Raw genomic sequence first — 22354 nt, forward strand, 5'->3', positions numbered from 1 at the left:
ACCTGTCACTTCTTTGGCCGTAATTGGAGCCGTTATTCATTGACTCGGCGTTCAATGGACGCGGCGTTCAAGCGCCTGCACATGCCGTTACGGCTGAAATTATGGGGATGTTTTCAGGCTGAAACATCCCCGTAATTTCAGCCGTTACGGACGCCCTCGTGTGAACATACCCTTAGATTGTGGGATGGAAGAGGGAAATATGTCTGGCAGGGTAACAGGAGAGGTGATTACATAATGATTGTATATAGAAGGGCCAGGTTGGTTGGCAAATGTGATTATATCAGGAGAAAAATGGCGAAAGAATTGTGTGCTCAATGTGCAATGGGAACAGCCAGTGGATGAAGTGGACTGCAGCAAATTTGTAAGAGGGACTCGCAAAGTAGTCAATAAGAGGACTGTGAAGAAGGGAGACAGTCAGGGAGGGGACTGTGGAAGAGGGACAGTCAGGGAGGGGACTGTGGAAAAGGGACAGTCAAGGAGGGGATTGTGGAAGAGGGACAGTCAGGGAGGGAACTGTGGAAGAGGGACAGTCAGGGAGGGGACTGTGGAAGAGGGACAGTCAGGGAGGGGACTGTGGAGGAGAGGGACAGTCAGGGAGGGGACTGTAGAGGAGAGGGACAGTCCGGGAGGGGACTGTGGAAAAGGGACAGTCAGGGAGGGGACTGTGGAAGAGAGGGACAGTCAGGGAGGGGACTGTGGAAAAGGGACAGTCAAGGAGGGGATTGTGGAGGAGAGGGACAGTCAGGGAGGGGACTGTGGAAGAGAGGGACAGTCAGGGAGGGGACTGTGGAAAAGGGAGTCAAGGAGGGGATTGTGGAGGAGAGGGACAGTCAGGGAGGGGATTGTGGAAGAGGGACAGTCAGGGAGGGGACTGTGGAAAAGGGACAGTCAGGGAGGGGACTGTGGAAGAGAGACAGTCAGGGAGGGGACTGTGGAAGAGGGACAGTCAGGGAGGGGACTGTGGAAAAGGGACAGTCAGGGAGTGGACTGTGGAGGAGAGGGACAGTCAGGGAGGGGACTGTAGAGGAGAGGGACAGTCCGGGAGGGGGCTGTGGAAGAGGGGGACAGTCCGCGAGGGGGCTGTGGAAGAGGGGGACAGTCGAGGAGGGGGACAGTCCGGGAGGGGATTGTGGAGGAGGGGGACAGTCAGTGAAGGGACTGTGGAGGAGGGGGACAGTCAGTGAAGGGACTGTGGAAGATGGACAGTTAGGGATGGGACTGTGGAGAAAGGACAGTTAGTGATGAATGAGACAGTGAAAGAGGGTCAGTGATGGTCGGAACTGCAAAGTAGAGACAGTCAGAGAGGCGACAGTGTAGGAGAGGGACAGTCACTGAAGGGGACAGTCAGTGAGGGAGAACAGGGGAAGGCAGTAAAGGTACTGTGAAGGGCAATTATTGAAAAATCTAGGTTCTCCGAATGCAGCGGGAAAGTTGAGAGGTAATGGAGCCCTTCTTGCCGACTACAGGTTCCTGTACAAATTGCTCGCTTTGAGTGAATACATAAAGTACTGTAAATTCTGAGTAAACATACAGTGCTGCCCTCTAGCGTCTACTAGAAGAATGTCATGCTTCACGTGTCGAGCATTACAGGTGATGTTCCCCACAATCCTCTACGTTTAACCATAAAACTCCCGGTAATAACAACATTCATATACGTGACCACGCGTACATTCGCTGTGGACGCTCCCATTCGCTGATCTGACATGGAGGCACCACCTTTCCAAGGGGCGGGTCTTATGTGTAACACATTGGAAATAGTTGTTTCGCGAAAGTGTTGCTTTGGCCCACGTGATGCGGAGTAGCCAATCAGTGATCGGGGAACAACGTCGAACCGGACTGAGGAGGAAGTTGGTGCAGCACTGGGAAGCGAGTCCCGGAGAACAGGAGCCATGACCCGTGAGTATAACGGAGTATGAACGCGGTTATATGTCTACATAGGCGCTATATAGCAGCTGCGCGGTAACGCTTTGGTCTACGAGGGTACGGGCCAGAGACTGCGGCCTGCGTGCCACGTCAACAAGGCCCTGGATACCCGGGGGTGGCTGGGAGTGATGTCCCATGTACCGTTAGTGCTGGAGAGGACGTGTGATATCTACAATGTTAATCCCGGCAGAGGTGGGATCAGCGCAGCAGTGTTTGTTCAGCGCACTACGTCGCCCTGTAATGGTGATATCCAACTTTGTATAGGAGTAGTTCCAGGTTATGGGAATAGTTGTATGTTCAGTCACATAAGGGTATGTTCACACGTAGTCAACCAAAACGTCTGAAAATCCAGAGCTGTTTTCAAGGGAAAACAGACCCTGCTTTTCAGACGTTTTTTACCAACTCGCATTTTTACCAACTCATTTTTTTACCAACTCGTTTTTGGAGCTGTTTTCATTGGAGTCTATGAGAAAACAGCTCCAAAAACGTCTGAAAGAAGTGTCCTGCACTTCTTTTGACGAGGCTGTATTTTTACGAGTCGTCGTTTGACAGCTGTCAAACGACGACGCGTAAATAACAGGTCGTCTGCACAGTACGTCGGCAAACCCATTCAAATGAATGGGCAGATGTTTGCCGACGTATTGTAGCCATATTTTCAGACGTAAAACGAGGCATAATACGCCTCGTATACGTCTGAAATTTGGCCGTGTGAACATACCCTAAGGCTAGGGAGGAGGGAAGTCTTCCTGCTATGGGCAGCATGGTGGCTCAGTGGTCCGCACTGGGTTCGAGTACGACCAAGGACAACATCTGTTGTATGTTCTCCTTGGGTTCATTGACTTCCTATGTAATCCATAGGGGAAATTAGATTGTGAGCCTCATTGGGGACAGGGACTGATGTGAATGGTGACAATTGCTGTGGTATATGTATGGAATAAATTATATATAGGGTAAAACTAACACGCAAAATAACCTGAGTACGCTGGTAATTAACCATGGAGATTGGTTCAGTGAGATCAATGCCCAGGGCCACATTTGTCCTGAATCATACCTGATGGGATAGACTGGCACAGGAAGAGGGACACGTGTGGGGGCTGCCTAAATCTAGAGTAGAGAAGTATTCAAGAGACTGATGTGTTGTACTGTAGGGTGCACTGGGCACTTCTGTAACCACTATGTTGGCGCTGCTATGTGGTTATGTTATGGACACTGCTATTTAAAACTTTTGTTCCATCTGGTGGTAACAATGGAATGGGAACTTGTGTGGATGTCTATTGCTCTGCCGGCACTACTAAACAACGACCGTCACACGGACGCCTGTATTTCAATGAAGCCGTTCACACGACTGTTGTGTCAACGGACCGTGTGATGGGTTTGTTGAAAAATAAAACATGTCCTATTTTGTGCCGTTTTTACGGATCCCTCCATAGACTTAAGTCTATGGGGATCTGTGAAAAAGGGACCCGCACAGGGACACCTCACCACGTTCGTCTGATTAAAGGGGTTGCTTTGCATTCATATTTTTATGTAAGAAGAAGTCACTAATGTACTTTAATGAAAAATTCTGTCGTAAATGGTGCTGTTCAAACCCGGTGAACTGTTCCCAGGAAGTCCAGTAGCTTTTCTAATATTGATGCACCGACACGGCCCCACGTGACTGAGGGCTTGCTTCCTGTGCTGTTCGTGTCATCAATGACATGACCGCAGGGGGCAGTCACATTGCTTATTGCTGGAGATCCCCGAGCAGAGCATTATCTAGAGCTTTGCTTAGGACTCCAGCCCTGCTCCGACGATTTGGTTGGTGACTTCAGAGGTTTCCTATCGCTGGAGTCCCTGAGTAGAGCATTAACTGATGCTCTGCCCGTGACTCCAGCACTGCTGCCAACATCACTGTCCATATATGGGCAATGACGTCAGCAGCAGTACTAGTCCCCAGGCAGAGCATCAACTGATGCTCTGCTCGGGGACTCTAGCGATAGGAAACCCCTGAAGTCACTGTCCATATATGGGCAGTAGTGGAGTCCCCGAGCAGAGCATCAGCTGATGCTCTGCCTGGGTACTCCCATACTGCTGCCAACACCACTGCCCATATATGGACAGTGACGTTGGCAGCAATTCTGCAGTACCCGGGCAAAGCATCAGCTGATGCTCTGCTCTGGAACTCCAGCTATAGCAAAGCCCTGAAGTCACTGTGCATATAGTCGGCAGCAGTAGTGGAGTCCCTTGCAGAGCATCAGCTGATTCTTTGCTCGGGAACTCCAGCTATAGGAAACCCCTGAAGTCACTGACTATATGTCGGGAGCAATGCTGGAGTCCCGAGCAAAGCGCTAGCTGATGCTCTGCTCGGGGACTCCTGCAATAGGCAGTGTGACAGCCCCTTGCGGTCATGCCATTGATAACACGCCGACACTAATAGCACAGGAAGCAAGCCCTCAGTCACGTGGGGCCGTGTCGGTGTGTCATCCATATTAGAAAAACTCCAGGACTTCCTGGAACAGTTCACCGGGTTTGAACAGCCCCATTTAGTACCAAATTTTTAATTCAAGTACATTAGTTAGTGACTTCTTTTTACGTAAAAATATGAATGCAAAGCAATTTTTGGTCCCCGGATAACCCCTTTAAGGCCTAAGGGTGAGTTCAGACACACAGTATAGTCTAATGCTGGGTTCACACACCATGTAAACATTTTGTGGTATGAGCCTGAAAATCCACATGTTGGCCCTACATTTAGCGTGTACGTTGGGATAGCGCATGACATAAAAGCTAAACATATCCATAGCTCTCTTAGCCCGACGTATACATTAAACATAGTCCAAAAATGTCATATGCACAGAGCCTTACCTGTCCATTTCGGTGCGGATATAGCCACAGATTACATAGCAATGGCTAAAATTTGCAGTGAAAATCTGCAGCATGCCCAGAATCCGCTACACATTTTTTATGCTGTGAGTTAATGGGGACGATTAAAACCCTAATAGCTAACATTGTACTGGACTCTTGTGGAATATTTGAGCGGATCTGCAAAGTGTGAACAAACCCTGAGGAGTAGGACTAGCCTATAACCCTGTGTATACACAGCACATGCACATGCTGGCAGCCAGTAGTCTCCATAGTCTGAGCACCACAACTGTGCAGGATTGAACCAACCTCCCTTGCTCTTCAGGAAAGTAGTCAGAAATACCTCACTATTATGTCAGTTTTCACTTCACTCTAAGGGCCTGTTCACATCACCGTTCGCTTTCCGTTCCGGGGTTCCGTTGGAGGTTTCCATCGGGTGAACCTTGCAACGGAAAGTCAAACTGAAACCACAGCTTCCGTTTCCGTCACTATTGCTATCAATGGTGACGGAAACATTGCTAATGGTTTCCGTTCATCACCATTCCGGCATGTTTCCGTTTTTCCAACTGAATCAATAGCGCAGTCGACTCCGCTATTGATTCCGTTGTTAAAACGGAAACCTGCCGGAATGGTGACGAACGGAAACCATTAGCGATGTTTCCGTCACCATTGATAGCAATGGTGACTGAAACGGAAGCTGTGGTTTCAGTTTGACTTTCCGTTGCGGGGTTCACCCGACGGAAATCTCAGAGGGAACTCCGGAACGGAAAGAGAACGCTGATGTGAACAGGCCCTAATCCTGATGTCTAGAATAACATTACATTTTATAATTACTAATTGAATCACAGCCTGTAGTTGCTATAAATTGTGCGTGTAAGTTTTGTATGTAAAACGTTGTGCGCTCTGATTGGTCTAGAGGATTTTAGATGGTCAGGTAAACCCTCTTGCGCGATCAACCAGGAGGGATGTGCTGCTTTGTATGCAGTGCCACCTTCCTTACATGGGAGAGAGAGGGCCTTGTGTTATTGGCATCTGATGCCCCAGTTTTAAGAGGTCTGTTTCTGTGAATGCATATGGAAAGCAGTTGTCGTGATGACACAACCCCCTTAAAATGGGTTATGGGACACAGTTGGGTCCTGTTATGGAGTTGAAATTTTCCCCCTAATGTAAAAAAACAAACATAATTGGTATGGCCGCATCCGTAAAAGTCTGAACTATTACAATGTAACATTATTTAACCCGCAGTGTGAACACCGTAAAAAATACACCGCTAGAATTGCTGGTTTGGTCACCGTACCGCCCCGCAAAAAAAAAAAAAGAATTAAAAAAAAAAAAGTGAGCCATATGTACGCCAAAATAATACAAATCTAAACTACAGCTCACCCTGAAAAAAAAATAAAATAAGCCCTCACACCTACATTAACAAAATATAAAAGTTAGACCAGATTCACACGAGCGTGTTTGGTCCGTGATATATGCTCCGTACGTCGGCCGCATTTCTCGGACCGAACACACTGCAGGGAGCCGGTCCGGGAAATGCGGCCGACGTACGGACCGTATATCATGGACCGAACATGATGGTGTGTGTGAGGCTCCTTATGCGTGTCAGAATATGGCAACATAAACTTTTTTTTTTTTTTTTACAGATTGCTTTTATTGTGTAAAAGTAGACCATAATAAAACTATAAATTTGGTATTGCCGTATTGAGTATCGACCCGCAGAACAAAGTTAACATGTCGTTTTTACTGCTCAGTGAACGCTGTAAAAACAAACCAATCGAGGAATTGCTGGCTTTTTTTATTTCCATTCCACCCCGCAAAATCATTTCAAAACACTTCATAGTACATTATATGGTTCAATAAATAGTGAAATTAAAAACGACAAATTGCCTACAAAAAAAAGCCCTCAAGGCTATGTCGACGGAAAAATAGAAAAACATATTGCTTTTGGAAGACCGGAATGAAAAATAGCTGCAGTGGCAACGGCTTAAAGAACAACTTCCATTCCTGTTACTTACAGCAAGTGTTACCTAAGCAGGGCCTATCTATTGGTTTTGAGTGCTTGCACTTGTTGCCTGATGTTCACCACAGTATAAATACCTATAGATTTAGAAAGCTTTGGAGACGTGACATGTGAAGGTAAAGCTTTTCCTGTCGTAGTATTGAATTACAATTTGAGTTCTACTGTTCACTCTCGTGGGTGAATCGGGTCCGTAAAAACGGACCCAAGTTTACGATCCGTGGAAAGATAGGACATGTCCTATCTTTCCACCGATCACTGACTGGACCCGGCTGGCACACACGGTCGTGGGCATGAGGCATTATAGGTAATGCCACGATACACCCGTAGCAAGCACTCCAACAGGAATGTGTGTTTACATAGCAAGGTTTGAAGGTGGCTATAAACATGCAGATGTCTGCGCCACAACTGATATCTTGAAGATCTCGCTAGCAGCGATCAGATGTGTCTGTGACAATTGTATACTCAGTACATAGCCGTCCTCCCTGCTCTGACTATGGATTCCTCATTTTACCACCTTGTCAGCATCTCTTAGCAAAACAAATCTGCAGTCTGTTGCTAGGGAGCGTCTGACAGGATTGTTTACATCGTAACTGTAGAAACATCAGGAGGGGCTCAGTTTTCTATGAAACTTTTTTTTTTTATTTGGAAGAGACCAGGAATTAGAGGTCTGTTGGGACTGCTGTTTTCTATTTTGCCTTTTTAGCACTAAAGGGAATATTATTTGACAGCTTTTGTCATTGATCCAACATGGGAGGAAATAATAAAAGTTCTAATTTTGCAGGTGGAAACCAGCGTGAACTTGCCCGAGCAAAGAACATGAAAAAAACCCAAGATAAGGGGAAAAAGCCAGAGGATGGACTATCAGCTGCTGCACGAAAGCAGAGGTAATGTGTATACATCGCAAACTTGTCTTTTGTAATCTTCAGGAATCTCAGAAGACCAGGTAAAACATTTAGTGAAGAATCCTATAATGTACTATCACCTACCTGAAATAACCATGCAAGCACAAAAATGACAAACATTTGGAATATTGGGAGATTTAAAAAAAAAAAAAAAAAAAAAAAAGTGATTACATATTTGGTCTAAGATTCTTTGATTTATATTTTTCCAAAAGAACATATCACAGACAGCAATCCAGAATGCAGAACAAGGAATCAGGCAGAGGAAAGCAATAATAGTAACCACTGTACATCCAAAGAGATCATGTATATTCCCTGACACAGTAGGACAAATATGCAATAATGAACAGGAAGTCAATAGAAAAAAAAAAAGATTATCTGTTATGTAGAATCAGCAGATGGGTCTCAATACCCGTTGTCCTAATTAACCCCTTCACGACTGCCATATACGTTCTAATTGCCGATGCCCCGTGCAGTTAGCACGTGTATAGACGTCGTCAGCCTGCAAGGGGTTTAAGGAGTGCAGTGCTGCTTCAGCGTGAGCAGCACTGCACTCGTGTGCCGGGGCTTTGAGAGGACCAGAATACACTCCCCACTGTAGATAATGCCACCCATAACCAAGCTGTAAATAGGGCCACATAAGCTCCCTCCAACATCAGAATCCCGGGCCAGCGCTCTGGCCGAGGATTCCCCCGCCGTCTTTCCATCCCCACTGTACATAGTGCCGCCCTGCTGTAGATGGCATCGCACCCCCGACTGTAAATAGCGCCACCTGAACTGAGTCTAGGAGCGGAATCCCCTGTCAGATCGCAGTGGCCGGGAATGCAGCTCCTAGACAGAGCCACTAACGTCACTGTGCAAATGGACAGTGGAGTCAGGGGCTCTGTCTAGAAGCGGAATCTCCTGCCAGTGCGATCTGACACTGGGGATTCCGCTCCTAGACTCAGTTCAGTTGGCGCTATTTACAGTCGGGGGTGCGATGCTATCTACAGCGGGGGTAGGGGGTTTTCCATCTGTAGAGGGGGTAGCACTATCTACAGCGGGGATGGAAAGACGGCGGGGGCTCTCTAGGAGGGGAATCCTCGGCCGAAACTTTGGCCGGGGAATCCGCCCCTGGTGTCACTATCCATATATAGACCGTGAGGTCAGGGGCTACTCCTGGAGCGGAATCCCCGCTCTGGCAGTGGATTCTGCTTTTAAGAGTTAACCCCTGATGTCACTGTCCATATATGGACAGACAGGGGCTTCCTGTATGACCTACAGGGAGCTACAGTGGCGCTATTTACATGGGGTACTGCAGCATTATATTGGCACACTGGTGCTATCTACATGGGCACTGTGTTTGGCACTAAGTGGGCATTATCTACAGGGTGAACTGGCACTATTTACAGTGGCCACTATGTGGGCAATGTGGCACTATCTACAGTGGTATTGCGTCACTATCTACGTGGTCACTGGCGTTTTCAGGGGGTTGGGACAAAAAGCCCTAACGGATAAAATTCATCCATTTTTTTATTTTTATTTTTTCTCTTTTATAACGTCCATGAAAAACGGGTGACAAATGCCGGTTAAAAACGGTCAGACGGCCGGGAAATGGATTAAAATTTTGAGAAACTGATGCAAAACAGCCATGAAAAACTGACCGTTGATTCGTTGACTGCCATTTTTTTCACGATCGTGTGTATATAGCGCTCTTCACTCTCCCCTCACAGCGATCCAGGGTGACAGAGAGAAGAGGACTAATTGTTACAGAGCTCTACAGTGTATATAGTTAGATAATGTTAAAAAGTGATAAGTGTTTTTTCTTTAATTTTTAGTGATTTGTCTGCTCATAATAAAAATTAAAAGCACTGAATTAAACTAATCTAGAAAATGAAAGCCTCAAATCTTGTAAAAATAGTTGTGATATTCAAAGCGGTTCCAAAGATATTATCGTTTAAGGAAGTGCATATAAAAAATGGAAAATTTGACCTGGACACGGGCATCAATGACCCTTGGTCATGAAAGGGTTAAGCAATCACAGAATGTATAGAGGCGATATGCTGGAAGTGACCAGAAAAAACCATATAGAACAATTATAATGGCATTTCAATATAGATACATGTTAGTACCAGGCCGAGAACCGACATACATTCTGAAGTTATTCGGCTCAAGAAGAGGTATACAAGCCTGAGGTGAGGCGAGTGTGTATGAGGAGTAGAAATACAAGAACTATGGGTGAAAATCATTCCACCTGTTGTCATCACCTTTTTAATATTTTCAAAAAACCACTAATCTATACGATCAGGGTTTTAGAATTGGTGTAGTTTGTGCGGTGTTCACCCCCTCCCATTCAATGGAGCTAAACCTGCACCATTTATTGGCTGCTGCTATTGATTGGCATACAGACAGATCCAGTTTTGCGTATGAATTCGGGACTAACGGTTGCAATTATGTAATGTATGTCTCCTTTTTATTTTAGAGATGCTCAGATAATGCAAGAAAAACAGAAAAAGGCATCGGAGAAAAAAGATGACCCAAAATAGCATTTGTGGTTGGCATGTGGTAGAGGAGGATGAAGAGGCGATGATGATACATTGCTCAATCCCTGAACAAAAACATTTGGCTAAATGGCTTTGTTTGCCCTAATGCAGAGTAATTTCTCACAATGCGTCATGTCCAGCCTTTTCCTTTGTCATATACTAGTAGCATAGATTTTATTTTTTTCCTTGTGTAAATATTATAAATATACCACTTTATTCTAACCCCGCACAAAATTCAGGCCGTTGTTTTTTTACTCCTGGCTTTCTCTGCATGCTGACCTAGCTTTGAATAAGTCAGCTCTAGCAAATGTGTTCTGATGGAAATCAGGTCGAACAAGCGCTTCACCATGATTTGAGGTAAATTCTCATTTTGTATTCACGGTGGACCCAGTCAAATATTTAATAAAGTGACTTTTTCCGTGAGTGATATCTTTTTACGAACTAAAACTACATTAAAAAAAAAACACTTCTGACATTTGCAACAAAGAACAAAATCCCAATCCAATTGCCCAAGGACCACCCACATCTCTACTTTCTCAAGGAAATGTGGGCCAGAACATTTTTCCAGCAGAACCTCCTCTAACCCCCTCACAGATGACCTAGAAAGTGTTACTAAGCAGATTTTATTTCATAATATTTGGTGCTCCGTTTTGCTGTTAGGCTGGATTTAAACACAACTTTGATGCGTTTGTGGTGGCATTTTCGCACACTTTTTTTTTTTTTTTTTTTCTTCCTCTAAACACCGCTATGGTCAGATGTTACTTTAGTAAAATATGAGAGTCTACATAAGTGTTTTGATTTGTGGTATTTTTGTATTGCTTTTGGGATCGGTGTTTTTTTTTTTTTTTTTAAAGAGGCTCTGTCACCAGATTTTGCAACCCCTATCTGCTATTGCAGCAGATCGGCGCTGCAATGTAGATTACAGTAACGTTTTTATTTTAAAAAAAACAAGCATTTTTGGCCAAGTTATGACCATTTTTGTATTTATGCAAATGAGGCTTGCAAAAGTCCAAGTGGGCGTGTTTACAGTAAAAGTCCAACTGGGCGTGTATTATGTGCGTACATCGGGGCGTTTTTACTACTTTTACTAGCTGGGCGTTCTGACGAGAAGTGTCATCCACTTCTCTCCAGAACGCCCAGCTTCTGGCAGTGCAGACACACAGCGTGTTCTCGAGAGATCACGCTGTGTCGTCACTCACAGGTCCTGCATCGTGTCGGACGAGCGAGGACACATCGGCACCAGAGGCTACAGTTGATTCTGCAGCAGCATCAGCGTTTGCAGGTAAGTAGCTACATCGACTTACCTGCAAACGCCGATGCTGCTGCAGAATCAACTGTAGCCTCTGGTGCCGATGTGGCCGACACGATGCAGGACCTGTGAGTGACGACACAGCGTGATCTCTCGAGAACACGCTGTGTCTGCACTGCCAGAAGCTGGGCGTTCTGACGAGAAGTATCATCCACTTCTCTTCAGAACGCCCAGCTAGTAAAAGTAGTAAAAACGCCCCGATGTACGCACCTAATACACGCCCAGTTGTACTTTTGCAAGCCTCATTTGCATAAATACAAAAATGGTCATAACTTGGCCAAAAATGCTCGTTTTTTTTAAAAATAAAAACGTTACTGTAATCTACATTGCAGCGCCTATCTGCTGCAATAGCAGATAGGGGTTGCAAAATCTGGTGACAGAGCCTCTTTAACTGTGTTCTAGGTAGGTGTTTTTTTTTTTTTTTTTTACCTTCAAAGGCTTCTCTTTAGGACGCCAAAAACATTTGAAAGGTGTGGCATCTTTTACATTTGTTTTAAACCACTAAAGAAAAGGGGAAAAAAGGGTGTGGAGATTTTACACAGCCCCAACTCCACTGCATATATAGTACATAGTTAAAAGCATTATTGGCAGCATTCAATCCACCACTATGGGAGCTTCCAGACCAACGGTACTTTATAATAATTTCCAGTGCTGGTTGCAGGCGTGTAAAAAAATTTTTTACTTGTGAATTAGCATTTTTTTTTTTTTTACGGTGTCCATTCTGCCGAGAGACAAAAATAATTATTTGCCAATGTTTCCAACATTACCACTGAGGCTAGCCAAATGGCTGATTGTGGAAATGATCACATGTAAAAGGTAAAAAAAAAAAAATAGAACATCGATAAAGTTCTCTATAGCTTTCAGAAACTACATTCTGAAACTCATTGGGTAGCCACGCAGGTTTGTCATGCTCTTCCTATAATCAAAACAAGAATTGGATCATAAAAGGAAAAATGTCAAATATTCTAGTTTCTGGAGGTATCCCCAGTTAAGAATCAGGTCTAAGGCCCCATGCACACAAAAGTAAAAACGCGTGTAATTATGGGCCCATAGACTTCTATTGGCCACGGGTACCTTCCCGTTTGCTTACGGGAAGGTGCCCGGGCCTTTAAAATAGGGAATGTCCTATTTCAGGCCGTAATTACGGCACAGGCAGGCCCGTAGAAGTCTGAGGCTCCCGTAATTACAGGTGCACCTGTAATTACGGGAGCGTTGCTAGGTGACGGCGGGATAGTCGCTGTCCAGGGTGCTTAAAGGGTTATAGAAACACAGAGAGAACCTCCAGCTCACCGGTCTGCGTCTCCTGGTAGCGTCAATCGACAGCCTGCGGTGTAGGACAGCAATGTGGAGAAAGAAATGATCCAGCGCTGGTGGTGGTTTAAAAGGGAGATGAGTCCCATGTTAGAAAATTACTAAAATCGAAAGGGAGACGCAGTCCCAAAATGCAAGTAGTCAGGATTTGGACCTGAGCCTACGCGTTTCGAACGCGATCTGCGTTCTTAGTCATGGCAAGTAAGGTCACTCTTTCAGCACCCGGGACTGACTACCGCTGGCGTTAATAGTATTAAAGGGAAGGTGTCACAATTTTTTTTTATATAATGCTTTTAGTATGATAAAATAAATTATTTATTTGTGTTCTTGTGTTGTACGTTTTACTTCTCGATGGGGGCTGCCACTTTTTTTTCTTTATCTCTGTATGTGTGACACATACAGAGATGGAATACAGCACATACAACCCCATAGAGAATGTGAACGGGAGCCGTTCCATTCACTATAGCATACACCATCTGTGTGGGAACGGTGCATGCGCCGCTCCCACACAAACCGAAATCCGGCGCCATTTTCATGTGGACTGGAAGCCGTGGCCGGACAGTAAGATGACTGCTTCCGGCCATATGTTCAAGGCAGCGAAGACACAAGGTATAGGAGTGGAGGCGGCGGCAGGAGCAGGTAAGTAATGTTCGTGTTGTACTGTCTGATTACCACTGTATCTAATCCTCCTACACTGTGCATTTGCTCAGAAAATGGCAGCACACAGTGTAGGAGGTTTGAAGATTCAACCCTCTCCTCCTGGCACTAACCAGAATAAAGGAGGGGGGGGGGAATTGTGTGAGAACACTAGAGCGAGTGTGTCTACACCAAATTTGCAGCATAACGCAATGAGGTTGCTTTACTACATTTCCATGTGCTGGTCACTAGAGGGAGCAATTCCCAAAATTGCAGCATTGGCAATGTTATAAATTAGAATCTAATTTTATAATATTTCCTGACTTGTCAAAAAATTAAAACAATGTGTAATCACTTATATACTAACTGTTTAACTGAAAAAAAATAAAAATTCTAGTGACACATTTCCTTTAAAAGTTAACTTACTCAGAGCTCCCTGCTGCTTCTTCCTCCAGTCCAGCCTCCCGGGATGACGTTTCATCCCATGTGACCGCTGCCGCCAGTCACATGGACTGCCGAATCATCGAGGGAGGTCGGACGATGTCAAAAGAGGGACGCGTCACCAAGACTACGGCCGGGGTACGTATGAACTTTCAATCGCGGCAGAAACTCTGCCAGCAAGGGCTGCCCCTTCTCTCTATCCAGCACTGATGGAGAGAAGGGGCTGCCGATTAGTGCAAAGAAAACGGGTCCGTAAAATATGAGCTTAATACTGGTTACAACGGACATGTATTTACGGGCATGGGTCCGTGAATACGTGTGACAAGGAACCCGTATTTACAAAGGGGGGAAAAAAAATACATTTGTGTGCATGGGGCCTAAGAAGCGGATTATTTACATTGGCTGAAATTATCTGATTTGTACACCCACGCTGCATGCCCATATCAAGGTGGAGACTAAGGCCGGATTCACACGAGCGTGTTCGGTCCATGACATACGGTTCCATATGTCTGCCGCATTTCACACACTGCAGGGAGTCGGGCTCCTAGTGTCTTCTCAATGATGCGAGGAGTCCCTGCGGAAAACGAACCCGTACTGAAAACATGATTACAGTACGGGACAGTTTTCCCACAGCGAGGCAGGGACTCCTAGCATCGTATATAACTATGATGCTAGGAGCCCAGCTCCCTGTGGTGTGTTCGGTCCGGGAAATGCTGTTAGCATATGGTCCATATATCATGGACCGTACATGCTCGTCTGAATCCGGCCTTAGAAATACAACCATAGGCAAAAAAAAGAATTTTAGTTGAGAACGTTTTTCACATTGCACTCACATATAGGCGATAACTTTTCTTGGAAATTCTCGAGCCATATTCAATATGAAGCACAAATATGCATACCCCCTGTATATTGACGCACAATCCCCCAAAAGAAGATATTCCTGCTTTGTTGTGATAGAATCGGATACCTCTTTTAACACACAATGTACAGAGCTGTATTACAATCATATGAAAGTGGCCTTACACTTCAATAAAGTATGTTCACACTGCTTATTTAAAACTGTTTTTGGGCGGTAAAAGCCCAAAAAACGGCTGAAAATACGGAAGCGGAATGTCACCATACATCTGCCCATTTACTTCAATGGGAAAAACAGCATTTTGTTCTGACGGGGCGTTTTTTTTATTATGTGTAAAAAAAAACGCCCCGTAAAAAGAAGTGCATGTCACTTCCTGAGCCGTTTTTCATTGGGTCAATAGAAAAAAACGTCTGAAAATCGAGGCTGTTTTCCCTTGAAAACTGCTCCATGTTTTACATCCGTCTTTTGTTCACTGCGTGAACATACTCTGAGAGTAAAGGTGCTCGGGGGTGTTTTATTACAGTACTAATAAAAGTGCTTGTGCACAGGCTTAACATGGCACCAGGTGTCACACAGCGCTAGCATGTGTACAGTAGCACTTACTGGCACAATCCTGTATGCCATAGGCTAACCACTTGTAGGGTCAGATCGTCATCTCTTGCTGATTGTTTACAAATACAATAAATACAAAATGGGGGGTTATGATGTGATTGATTAACGGCATCCCACTGATCCTCATAACATTTATCCACTTATGCGTGGTCACTCTTCATGAGAGGAGTTAGAGGCAACGTTAATGCACATAACAGTATTTAGACGCTGTAGCATACAGTGACAAGAAACTGAAATAGGGCATGCTCTTCGTATTATTTGCATACCGCAGTAGATGCAATTTAGAGTAAAAGTGGATGGGTTTTTCAGAACCACATCCACATCCACATGTAGCAGGGAAAAAAAAAACGGCATTGACATAAATCCGCACCTTGCTAATTCTTATGTGGAGAAGCCAGATTTCACCCTTTGCAATGCATATAACAGGATTCGCAACATAACCCACATGATTTTATCTGACACGTGGCAGATAAAATCTGCATGTGGGAAACATTGTTGCATGCAAGACGTGTTTTTGTGAGAGCAGCCAGTATTCCCTATATGGTGCGTGGCTGCGCACCCTCCCCGTTCACTAATTTTTAAAGCCTGCACACTGTCAAGGCTGGCGGGGGGATGCAGTGGCGTCGCTAGCACCGGAAGGGTCTGTGTGGCGCTGTCTACAGAGGGGGTCTGTGTGGCGCTGTCTACAGAGGGGGTCTGTGTGGCGCTGTCTACAGAGGGGGTCTGTGTGGCGCTGTCTACAGAGGGGGTCTGTGTGGCGCTGTCTACAGAGGGGGTCTGTGTGGCGCTGTCTACAGAGGGGGTCTGTGTGGCGCTGTCTACAGAGGGGGTCTTTGTGGCGCTGTCTACAGAGGGGGTCTGTGTGGCGCTGTCTACAGAGGGGGTCTGTGTGGCGCTGTCTACAGAGGGGGTCGGTGTGGCGCTGTCTACAGAGGGGGTCGGTGTGGCGCTGTCTACAGAGGGGGTCGGTGTGGCGCTGTCTACAGAGAGGGTCTGTGTGGCGCTGTCTACAGAGGGGGTCGGTGTGGCGCTGTCTACAGAGGGGGTCGGTGTGGCGCTGTCTACAGAGGGGGTCGGTGTGGCGCTGTCTACAGAGGGGGTCTGTGTGGCGCTGTCTACACGGAGGACTGTGTGGCGCTCTCTACAGAGGGGGTCTGTGTGGCGCTCTCTACAGAGGGGGTCTGTGTGGCGCTCTCTACAGAGGGGGTCTGTGTGGCGCTCTCTACAGAGGGGGTCTGTGTGGCGCTCTCTACAGAGGGGGTCTGTGTGGCGCTCTCTACAGAGGGGGTCTGTGTGGCGCTCTCTACAGAGGGGGTCTGTGTGGCGCTCTCTACAGAGGGGGTCTGTGTGGCGCTCTCTACAGAGGGGGTCTGTGTGGCGCTCTCTACAGAGGGGGTCTGTGTGACGCTGTCTATAGGGACAGTGGTGTAAGAGAGGGATTCCTTCATTGATGCCTGTAATTGGTGTTTATAACTGTATCTTATTGCTGGACTTGTAATATTATAGTATTTAAAAAAGTAATTAAAACTAATGTAAGTTTTCTTATTCTCTCAATTAGTACGCTATATTAGCGTTTACTGGGGGTATTACTTTTAGTCATCAGATTGCCCACCATTGATGGAGACTTGCCCTGCTCCCTAAGGGTATGTGCACACGCTAGCTGTCATTTACGTGTGAAAAGACAGACTGTTTTCAAGAGAAAACAGCTGTCTCGTTTGACTCGTAAATGCTCCTCCTCGCATTTTGCGAGGCGTCTGAGACGCTCGTAAATCTTGAGCTGTGCTTCATTGAGTTCAATGAAGAACAGCTCAAATTACGTGGCAAAGAAGTGCCCTGAACTTCTTTGCCGAGGCAGTCCAATTACGCGTCGTCGTTTGACAGCTGTCAAACGACGACGCGTAAATGACAGGTTGTCTGCACAATACGTCGGCAAACCCATTCAAATGAATGGGCAGATGTTTGCCGACGTATTGTAGCCCTATTTTCAGGCGTAAAACGAGGCATAATACGCCTCGTTTACGCCTGAAAATAGGTTGTGTGAACCCAGCCTGACTGCCTCGCTCTGGAGCTGCCAAGACTTCGAGGGAACATTGGGAGCAGTTCTAGATATTTTGCCTAGAACGGTTTCTAAGGATAAACACGTGTTAACACATGAAGGGCTGGGTTCACATGTTGCAGTTGTATCACATTTTTTTCAAAATTGTGTCAAAAACTGATACGACCACAATAGGTACACAGTCTAAAGAGGTACAATCTGCTATTGTAGAAAATGAGGGAAAACGCAGAACCCAAAGCATTTTGCAATTTAAAAAAAAGATACTACGACCCATATTTATCAAAAGTGGCTTCATTTTAGCCAGTTCCTATGTTAAAGCTACTTTATGGACATGTGACAAGTTTGCCCTCTTTGATAAATCTGCCACAGCATACATCACTGCCATAACCTTTAGGGTACGTTCACACGCTTAGCAAAAAACATTTGAAAACACGAAGCTGTTTTCAAGGGAAAACAGCTCCTGATTTTCAGACGTTTTTAAGCCACTCATAATTTTTGCTGCGTTTCTTACGGCTGTTTTTGGAGCTTTTTTTTCCCTCTAGAGTCTATGGAAAAACGGCTCCAAAAAAGGCCGAAGGAAGTGACCTGCACTTCTTTTTCGTGGCCGTTTTGAAAAACGACCGCGAAAAAACGGCCTGTCGCAAACAAACGCCATTTTTTCCATTGAAATCAATGGGCAGATGTTTGGAGGTGTTCTGCTTCCGATTTTTCAGCCATTTTTCTGGACGTTTACGGCCCGAAAAACAACTGAAAACACTCCGTGTGAACATACCCTAACTTCACTTTTTCTATGACGGGGATCGGTGTGGAGGAGAGATACAACTCTTGCGACTTTTAAAAAAATAATAATAATTTAATTTCATAGATGTGTCTAAACACTAGCCAAAACCTAAGCCACATCCACTTTTACAAACTGACAAGCATGGCACAAATGACTCTAAATTCTGGCCCAAATGGCTAATAAATATGACCGTAGATTAGACACTATTTTGGAGTAAAATGCGCCAAAAAATGGTTCAAATACATTGTTAAATATGGTCCTACATGAGTAGAAGCCACACTTTTTTTTGTTAAGGCTAGGGCTACACGACGACATTGGCCGCGACACAGGTTGCATAGTCAAAGATCGCTGTGTAATCGCAGTATATTGCTGGCTGCCTCACAGTAATGAATGCGTTGTGCTTACGGCAACCTGTGGGTCGCTATGCGGCCATATTTACTTTTATTAATGTACTGCAGGCAGTGCAACACAGCGATCTCTGCCCGTGTGACCTTTGTCGCGACCAGAGTCGCCATGCAGCCCCTAGCAAACATGGCTGCTATGTTAAGGCACCAAAAATACCATCGCCCTAAAAAAGTAAGCAATGGAGTTTTTACAAAACATTTTTATCGAGTTACATTTCTAGTCAATCAGATGTAGATCATAGATACTTACAAATACTTAAATAAAAGCTTTATTTACCATAAAAATTGTAACTCTTTATCAAGGTACATAGTCCCATATACTGCAGTTCTATCATAGCAAAAGTATTTCTATCAAATGTCAAGTGTGTTGAATTCAGAAGTACGAGCTGCAGCCTCCACAGTGGAGTAAGTAAAAGACCTCATAGAGGAGCATTTCTCTGATGTTCTGCCCGGTGTCCCCGCAACACATTCACAGAACAAGTTTTATACTAAAATGTTACCTTGAAAGTTATCATTATTGGTAACGTCATAATTACTTGTATGTCAGTTTAGAAGTAACCCAAACTTTAAAATATCAGTCTCAAAATTCCAATATCACATACTTACAGGCAGTGAAGTCATAAAAATATACCCAAAAGAAATAGGGATTCATGATCAGTGACAATATAAAGTGATTTTTCCCCTCGGAGCTCATTCCAAATTCTGTGCTAGAAATGAACACCAAGTATTTGTTCAACCATAAAAAAAATGTCTTGCCCCTCTTGGGACAGATTATTCCACCTCCACAGTGAGGAAATATTCCATATCTTCTGTGCATGCCGGTATCCTGGCTGTAGAGGATATGCAGTTAAATCTTACAACAATTTGACTTCTTCTCTGGTATACTCAGTTTAGTCACGGACTCCGAGCTTTCTTCTGCAACATCCACAGATTTCTTCACTTGCCTGGAGAGAAAAAATGAAAATCACGAGACCTTATAATGCAAAAGGCCACGTTCACATGATGCAGAATTTGTGCAGTTTTATTTATTTATTTTTTAAACAAAAATTGGTGGTGGACCTAGCAAAAAGGACAAGTGCAAGCCCTTATTCATGCAAGCGTGTTTCTCATGTGCAGGTTGCTCGTTTTTAACTACGGACAGCACACGGACCCATGCAATTCAACGGGGCTATTCCTACATCCATGATTTTTCACGGAGCGCGTGTCAATTGCGAGAAACTCACTGCATGTCTTATTCTGGTCTGTTTTTGCGGACCACTTTGCTAATTGAAGTCAAAAAGTGCGTGAAAATAACGGACAGCACACGGACAACGTCCGTGTGCTGTCCATTTTTCACAGACAGCTGCCAAAGGAAAAAATGAAGTGAAACGGGAAGCGAACGAGAAACATGGAGTTCACACAGGTACCATACGCACGTAAAACACGAATACATGGAATGCACATGGAAGTAAAACGATCCGTTTTTTTTACAGATGTAAATTGGGCACGCTTGTGTGAATGAGACCTCTGCCTTTCTTTTAAACATTCCCAGTTTCATGTTCAGTGATTTAGTCGCTTTCACTTCACTGAGCGCCTGCAAAATCATCAACAAGCTCTTATATAGTTCATAAACCAGACAAGAGAACGCTTTAATATTAGCAGATGAACACCATTGCTAAGCCGTTTCAGCAGTATTATAGCGAACAATTTGTCAATTTTTAAACAACTTTTAAATTGAGCCAGCCCTGATTGGTTATCAAGACTAGCGGGAGGAGGAGAGAACGGTTTAGCCCACAGCAGCGTCCTACGCACAAGGCTATAAAGAGGAGCTCTGTGTACAGACGTGACTATGGGTCACACCATTCTCTCCGTCTCGACAGCTGCGGCTCACATACTTGGACAATGTTTGGGATTTTTTTTAGAACCCCTTTAACGGTGCATATTGTAGTGAGTAATTACCTCGCTAGATGAAGCACAGCTTCCACTACATTGGTGCCGTCCCTTGCACTGGTCTCACAGAAGAGGGAGCTATAGGCCTGCAAATAAACAAAGCAGACATAAAGCTCTGCCGACAAGTACTTCAGAAATCAGTCCTGCAGACGTTATTCTAAACTTACCATAGCTAGCTTCTCCCCCATTGAAGTCTGAATTCCACATTCATTTCCTTCTGTCCTCAGGTCTGTTTTATTGCCAATAAGCATCACTGGGATGGATCGATCACACGAGTTCTGGGACATAAAAAACACAATTGAATGTGGTGAACGGCAACATTTTGACGAGCTAAAACTCATTGGGAATAGTGTGCAAAAAAAAAAGTTCAGGCGTGGCCCATACCAACTGTTTTATAATAGATTCATAGCCGTCATGGCTAGTAATTCCAATGAAATCATGAACACACGGTCTGTCAGAAAGTAAAAGCATCTCCATTTTATACCTTGATCTCATCAATCCATTGGCGTACATTGAGGAAACTGGCTTCAGATGTGACATCATACATAAGTAACACCCCGTGTGCTTTACGGAAGTAAGACTTTGCTATACTGCGAAACCTAAAAAGATTACGGAAAAAAGGTGTATGACATTAAACAGAGCTATTGTGAACTAGAGACTCGCTGCAATGAAACCGCGCACCCTCATGTCTTCTTTCTACCTTTCTGCACATCAAGAATGTATCAGGCAGTAGTGCAATAAGCGAGTCTTTCCACAACCCTGTGCTGTGCGGTATATACTAGAGTGTTTATGACTCGTCAGCTGTAAATTCCCTTATAATTCTGCCATTGGATAATTCTAGCATTAGACAAGCAGATCTGATGTGAACCCATTATAGGAAAACCCCCTAAAGTTCACCTCCGTTAGAAAATAATTAAACTTTGCAATAGTTACACTTTCCTCTTCCTTTGTCTAGTGGGAGTCTTAGGCACTGTACACACGGAGTTTGACGCGGAAACCACACCAAAAAACGTCAGAAAATGCCTCCCATTGATTTCAATGGGAGGCGGAGGCGTTTATTTTCTTCCCACGAGCGGAAGAAAACGCTCGTGGGAAAAATAAGCGACATGCCCTATCTTCGGGCATTTACGTCTCTGACCTATTGAAATCAATGGGAGGCAGAGAAAGCGTATTTAGTGGCGTTTATGCACGTGGCGCTCAATGGGCGTGAGCGAAAAACGCCATGAAAAACGTGGCAAACGGCTTGTAGGCAGATCAAAATCTGCCTCAAAATTCCAAACGGAATTTTGAGGCAGAATTTTCTGCCTGCAAAAAACTCAGTGTGAACAGGGCCTTATTAAATCTACTTCTATCAAAGAGGATAAAGCTGCTGATGGGTCTCTTCCCCGTGCTTAAAATGGCAGTACTGCCTTTTTTATATTTGCTGCGGTGTATAATCGTAAACCCACCAGAAAGCTTGTGTGAACAGATTTTCCATCACAGCAAGCATAAAATAATTATAAACTACAAACCACCATCAAAAAAAGATTATCAGGTAATAAGCAATAATGTGTGGGTGGGGATCCTGGAGATCAACTTTTCTATAAATCGACCATTGATAGGATTTTATAACTAAACTGCATAGTGCTGTACAACCAATCTTATTTATCCCCACTCTACAGTCTAAGGCTCTGTTCACATCTGCGTCAAGGCTTGCCATTTTGCTGCTCCGTCATAGGAGCAGAACAACGAAAAACCGGGGTCACCGGATCCATCATATGACAGAATTTATTGGACTCTACGTCGTAGATGTGAACAGAGGCCAATATACAAAG

General features: G+C 44.8%; 2 protein-coding genes across 3 annotated transcripts in view; one reads left to right on the top strand and one right to left on the bottom strand.

Moving 5' to 3' along the window:
- Nucleotides 1-1784: 1784 nt before the first annotated feature.
- Nucleotides 1785-10628, top strand: SERF2 (small EDRK-rich factor 2). Of its 2 annotated transcripts, none has more exons than XM_075855258.1 (3): nucleotides 1785-1896; nucleotides 7566-7668; nucleotides 10145-10628. In XM_075855258.1, the coding sequence occupies exons 1-3, from the start codon at nucleotides 1890-1892 to the stop codon at nucleotides 10206-10208; spliced, it is 174 nt and encodes a 57-aa protein (XP_075711373.1). In that variant the 5' UTR covers nucleotides 1785-1889; the 3' UTR covers nucleotides 10209-10628. The 2 variants fall into 2 exon arrangements, with proteins under 2 accessions (XP_075711373.1, XP_075711372.1); XM_075855257.1 differs by lacking the exon at nucleotides 1785-1896 and adding an exon at nucleotides 2016-2115.
- An 8267-nt stretch (nucleotides 10629-18895) lies between these two features.
- LOC142748130 (ras and EF-hand domain-containing protein-like) overlaps nucleotides 18896-22354 on the bottom strand; it is a 55650-nt gene continuing 52191 nt past the window's right edge. Inside the window, exons 14-17 of the mRNA XM_075855259.1 lie at nucleotides 21025-21139; nucleotides 20708-20818; nucleotides 20550-20626; nucleotides 18896-19555 (exon numbers count right to left, since the gene is read on the bottom strand). Coding sequence (XP_075711374.1) covers nucleotides 19459-19555; nucleotides 20550-20626; nucleotides 20708-20818; nucleotides 21025-21139 — 400 coding nt within the window. The 3' untranslated portion in view covers nucleotides 18896-19458. The remainder of the gene's footprint in view (nucleotides 19556-20549; nucleotides 20627-20707; nucleotides 20819-21024; nucleotides 21140-22354) is intronic.

Source organism: Rhinoderma darwinii, chromosome 3 (genome assembly GCF_050947455.1).
Source record: "Rhinoderma darwinii isolate aRhiDar2 chromosome 3, aRhiDar2.hap1, whole genome shotgun sequence".
Lineage (NCBI taxonomy): Eukaryota > Metazoa > Chordata > Amphibia > Anura > Rhinodermatidae > Rhinoderma > Rhinoderma darwinii.

Excerpts from the sequence above, each read along its gene's own strand:
- SERF2 (XM_075855257.1), top strand. The coding sequence starts at position 2,052 with ATGTCCCATGTACCGTTAGTGCTGGAGAGGACGTGTGATATCTACAAT. Across the intron at positions 2,116-7,565 it reads CAATGTTAATCCCGGCAGAG|GTGGAAACCAGCGTGAACTT; the intron begins GTGGGATCAGCG and ends CTAATTTTGCAG. Across the intron at positions 7,669-10,144 it reads GCTGCTGCACGAAAGCAGAG|AGATGCTCAGATAATGCAAG; the intron begins GTAATGTGTATA and ends TTTTTATTTTAG.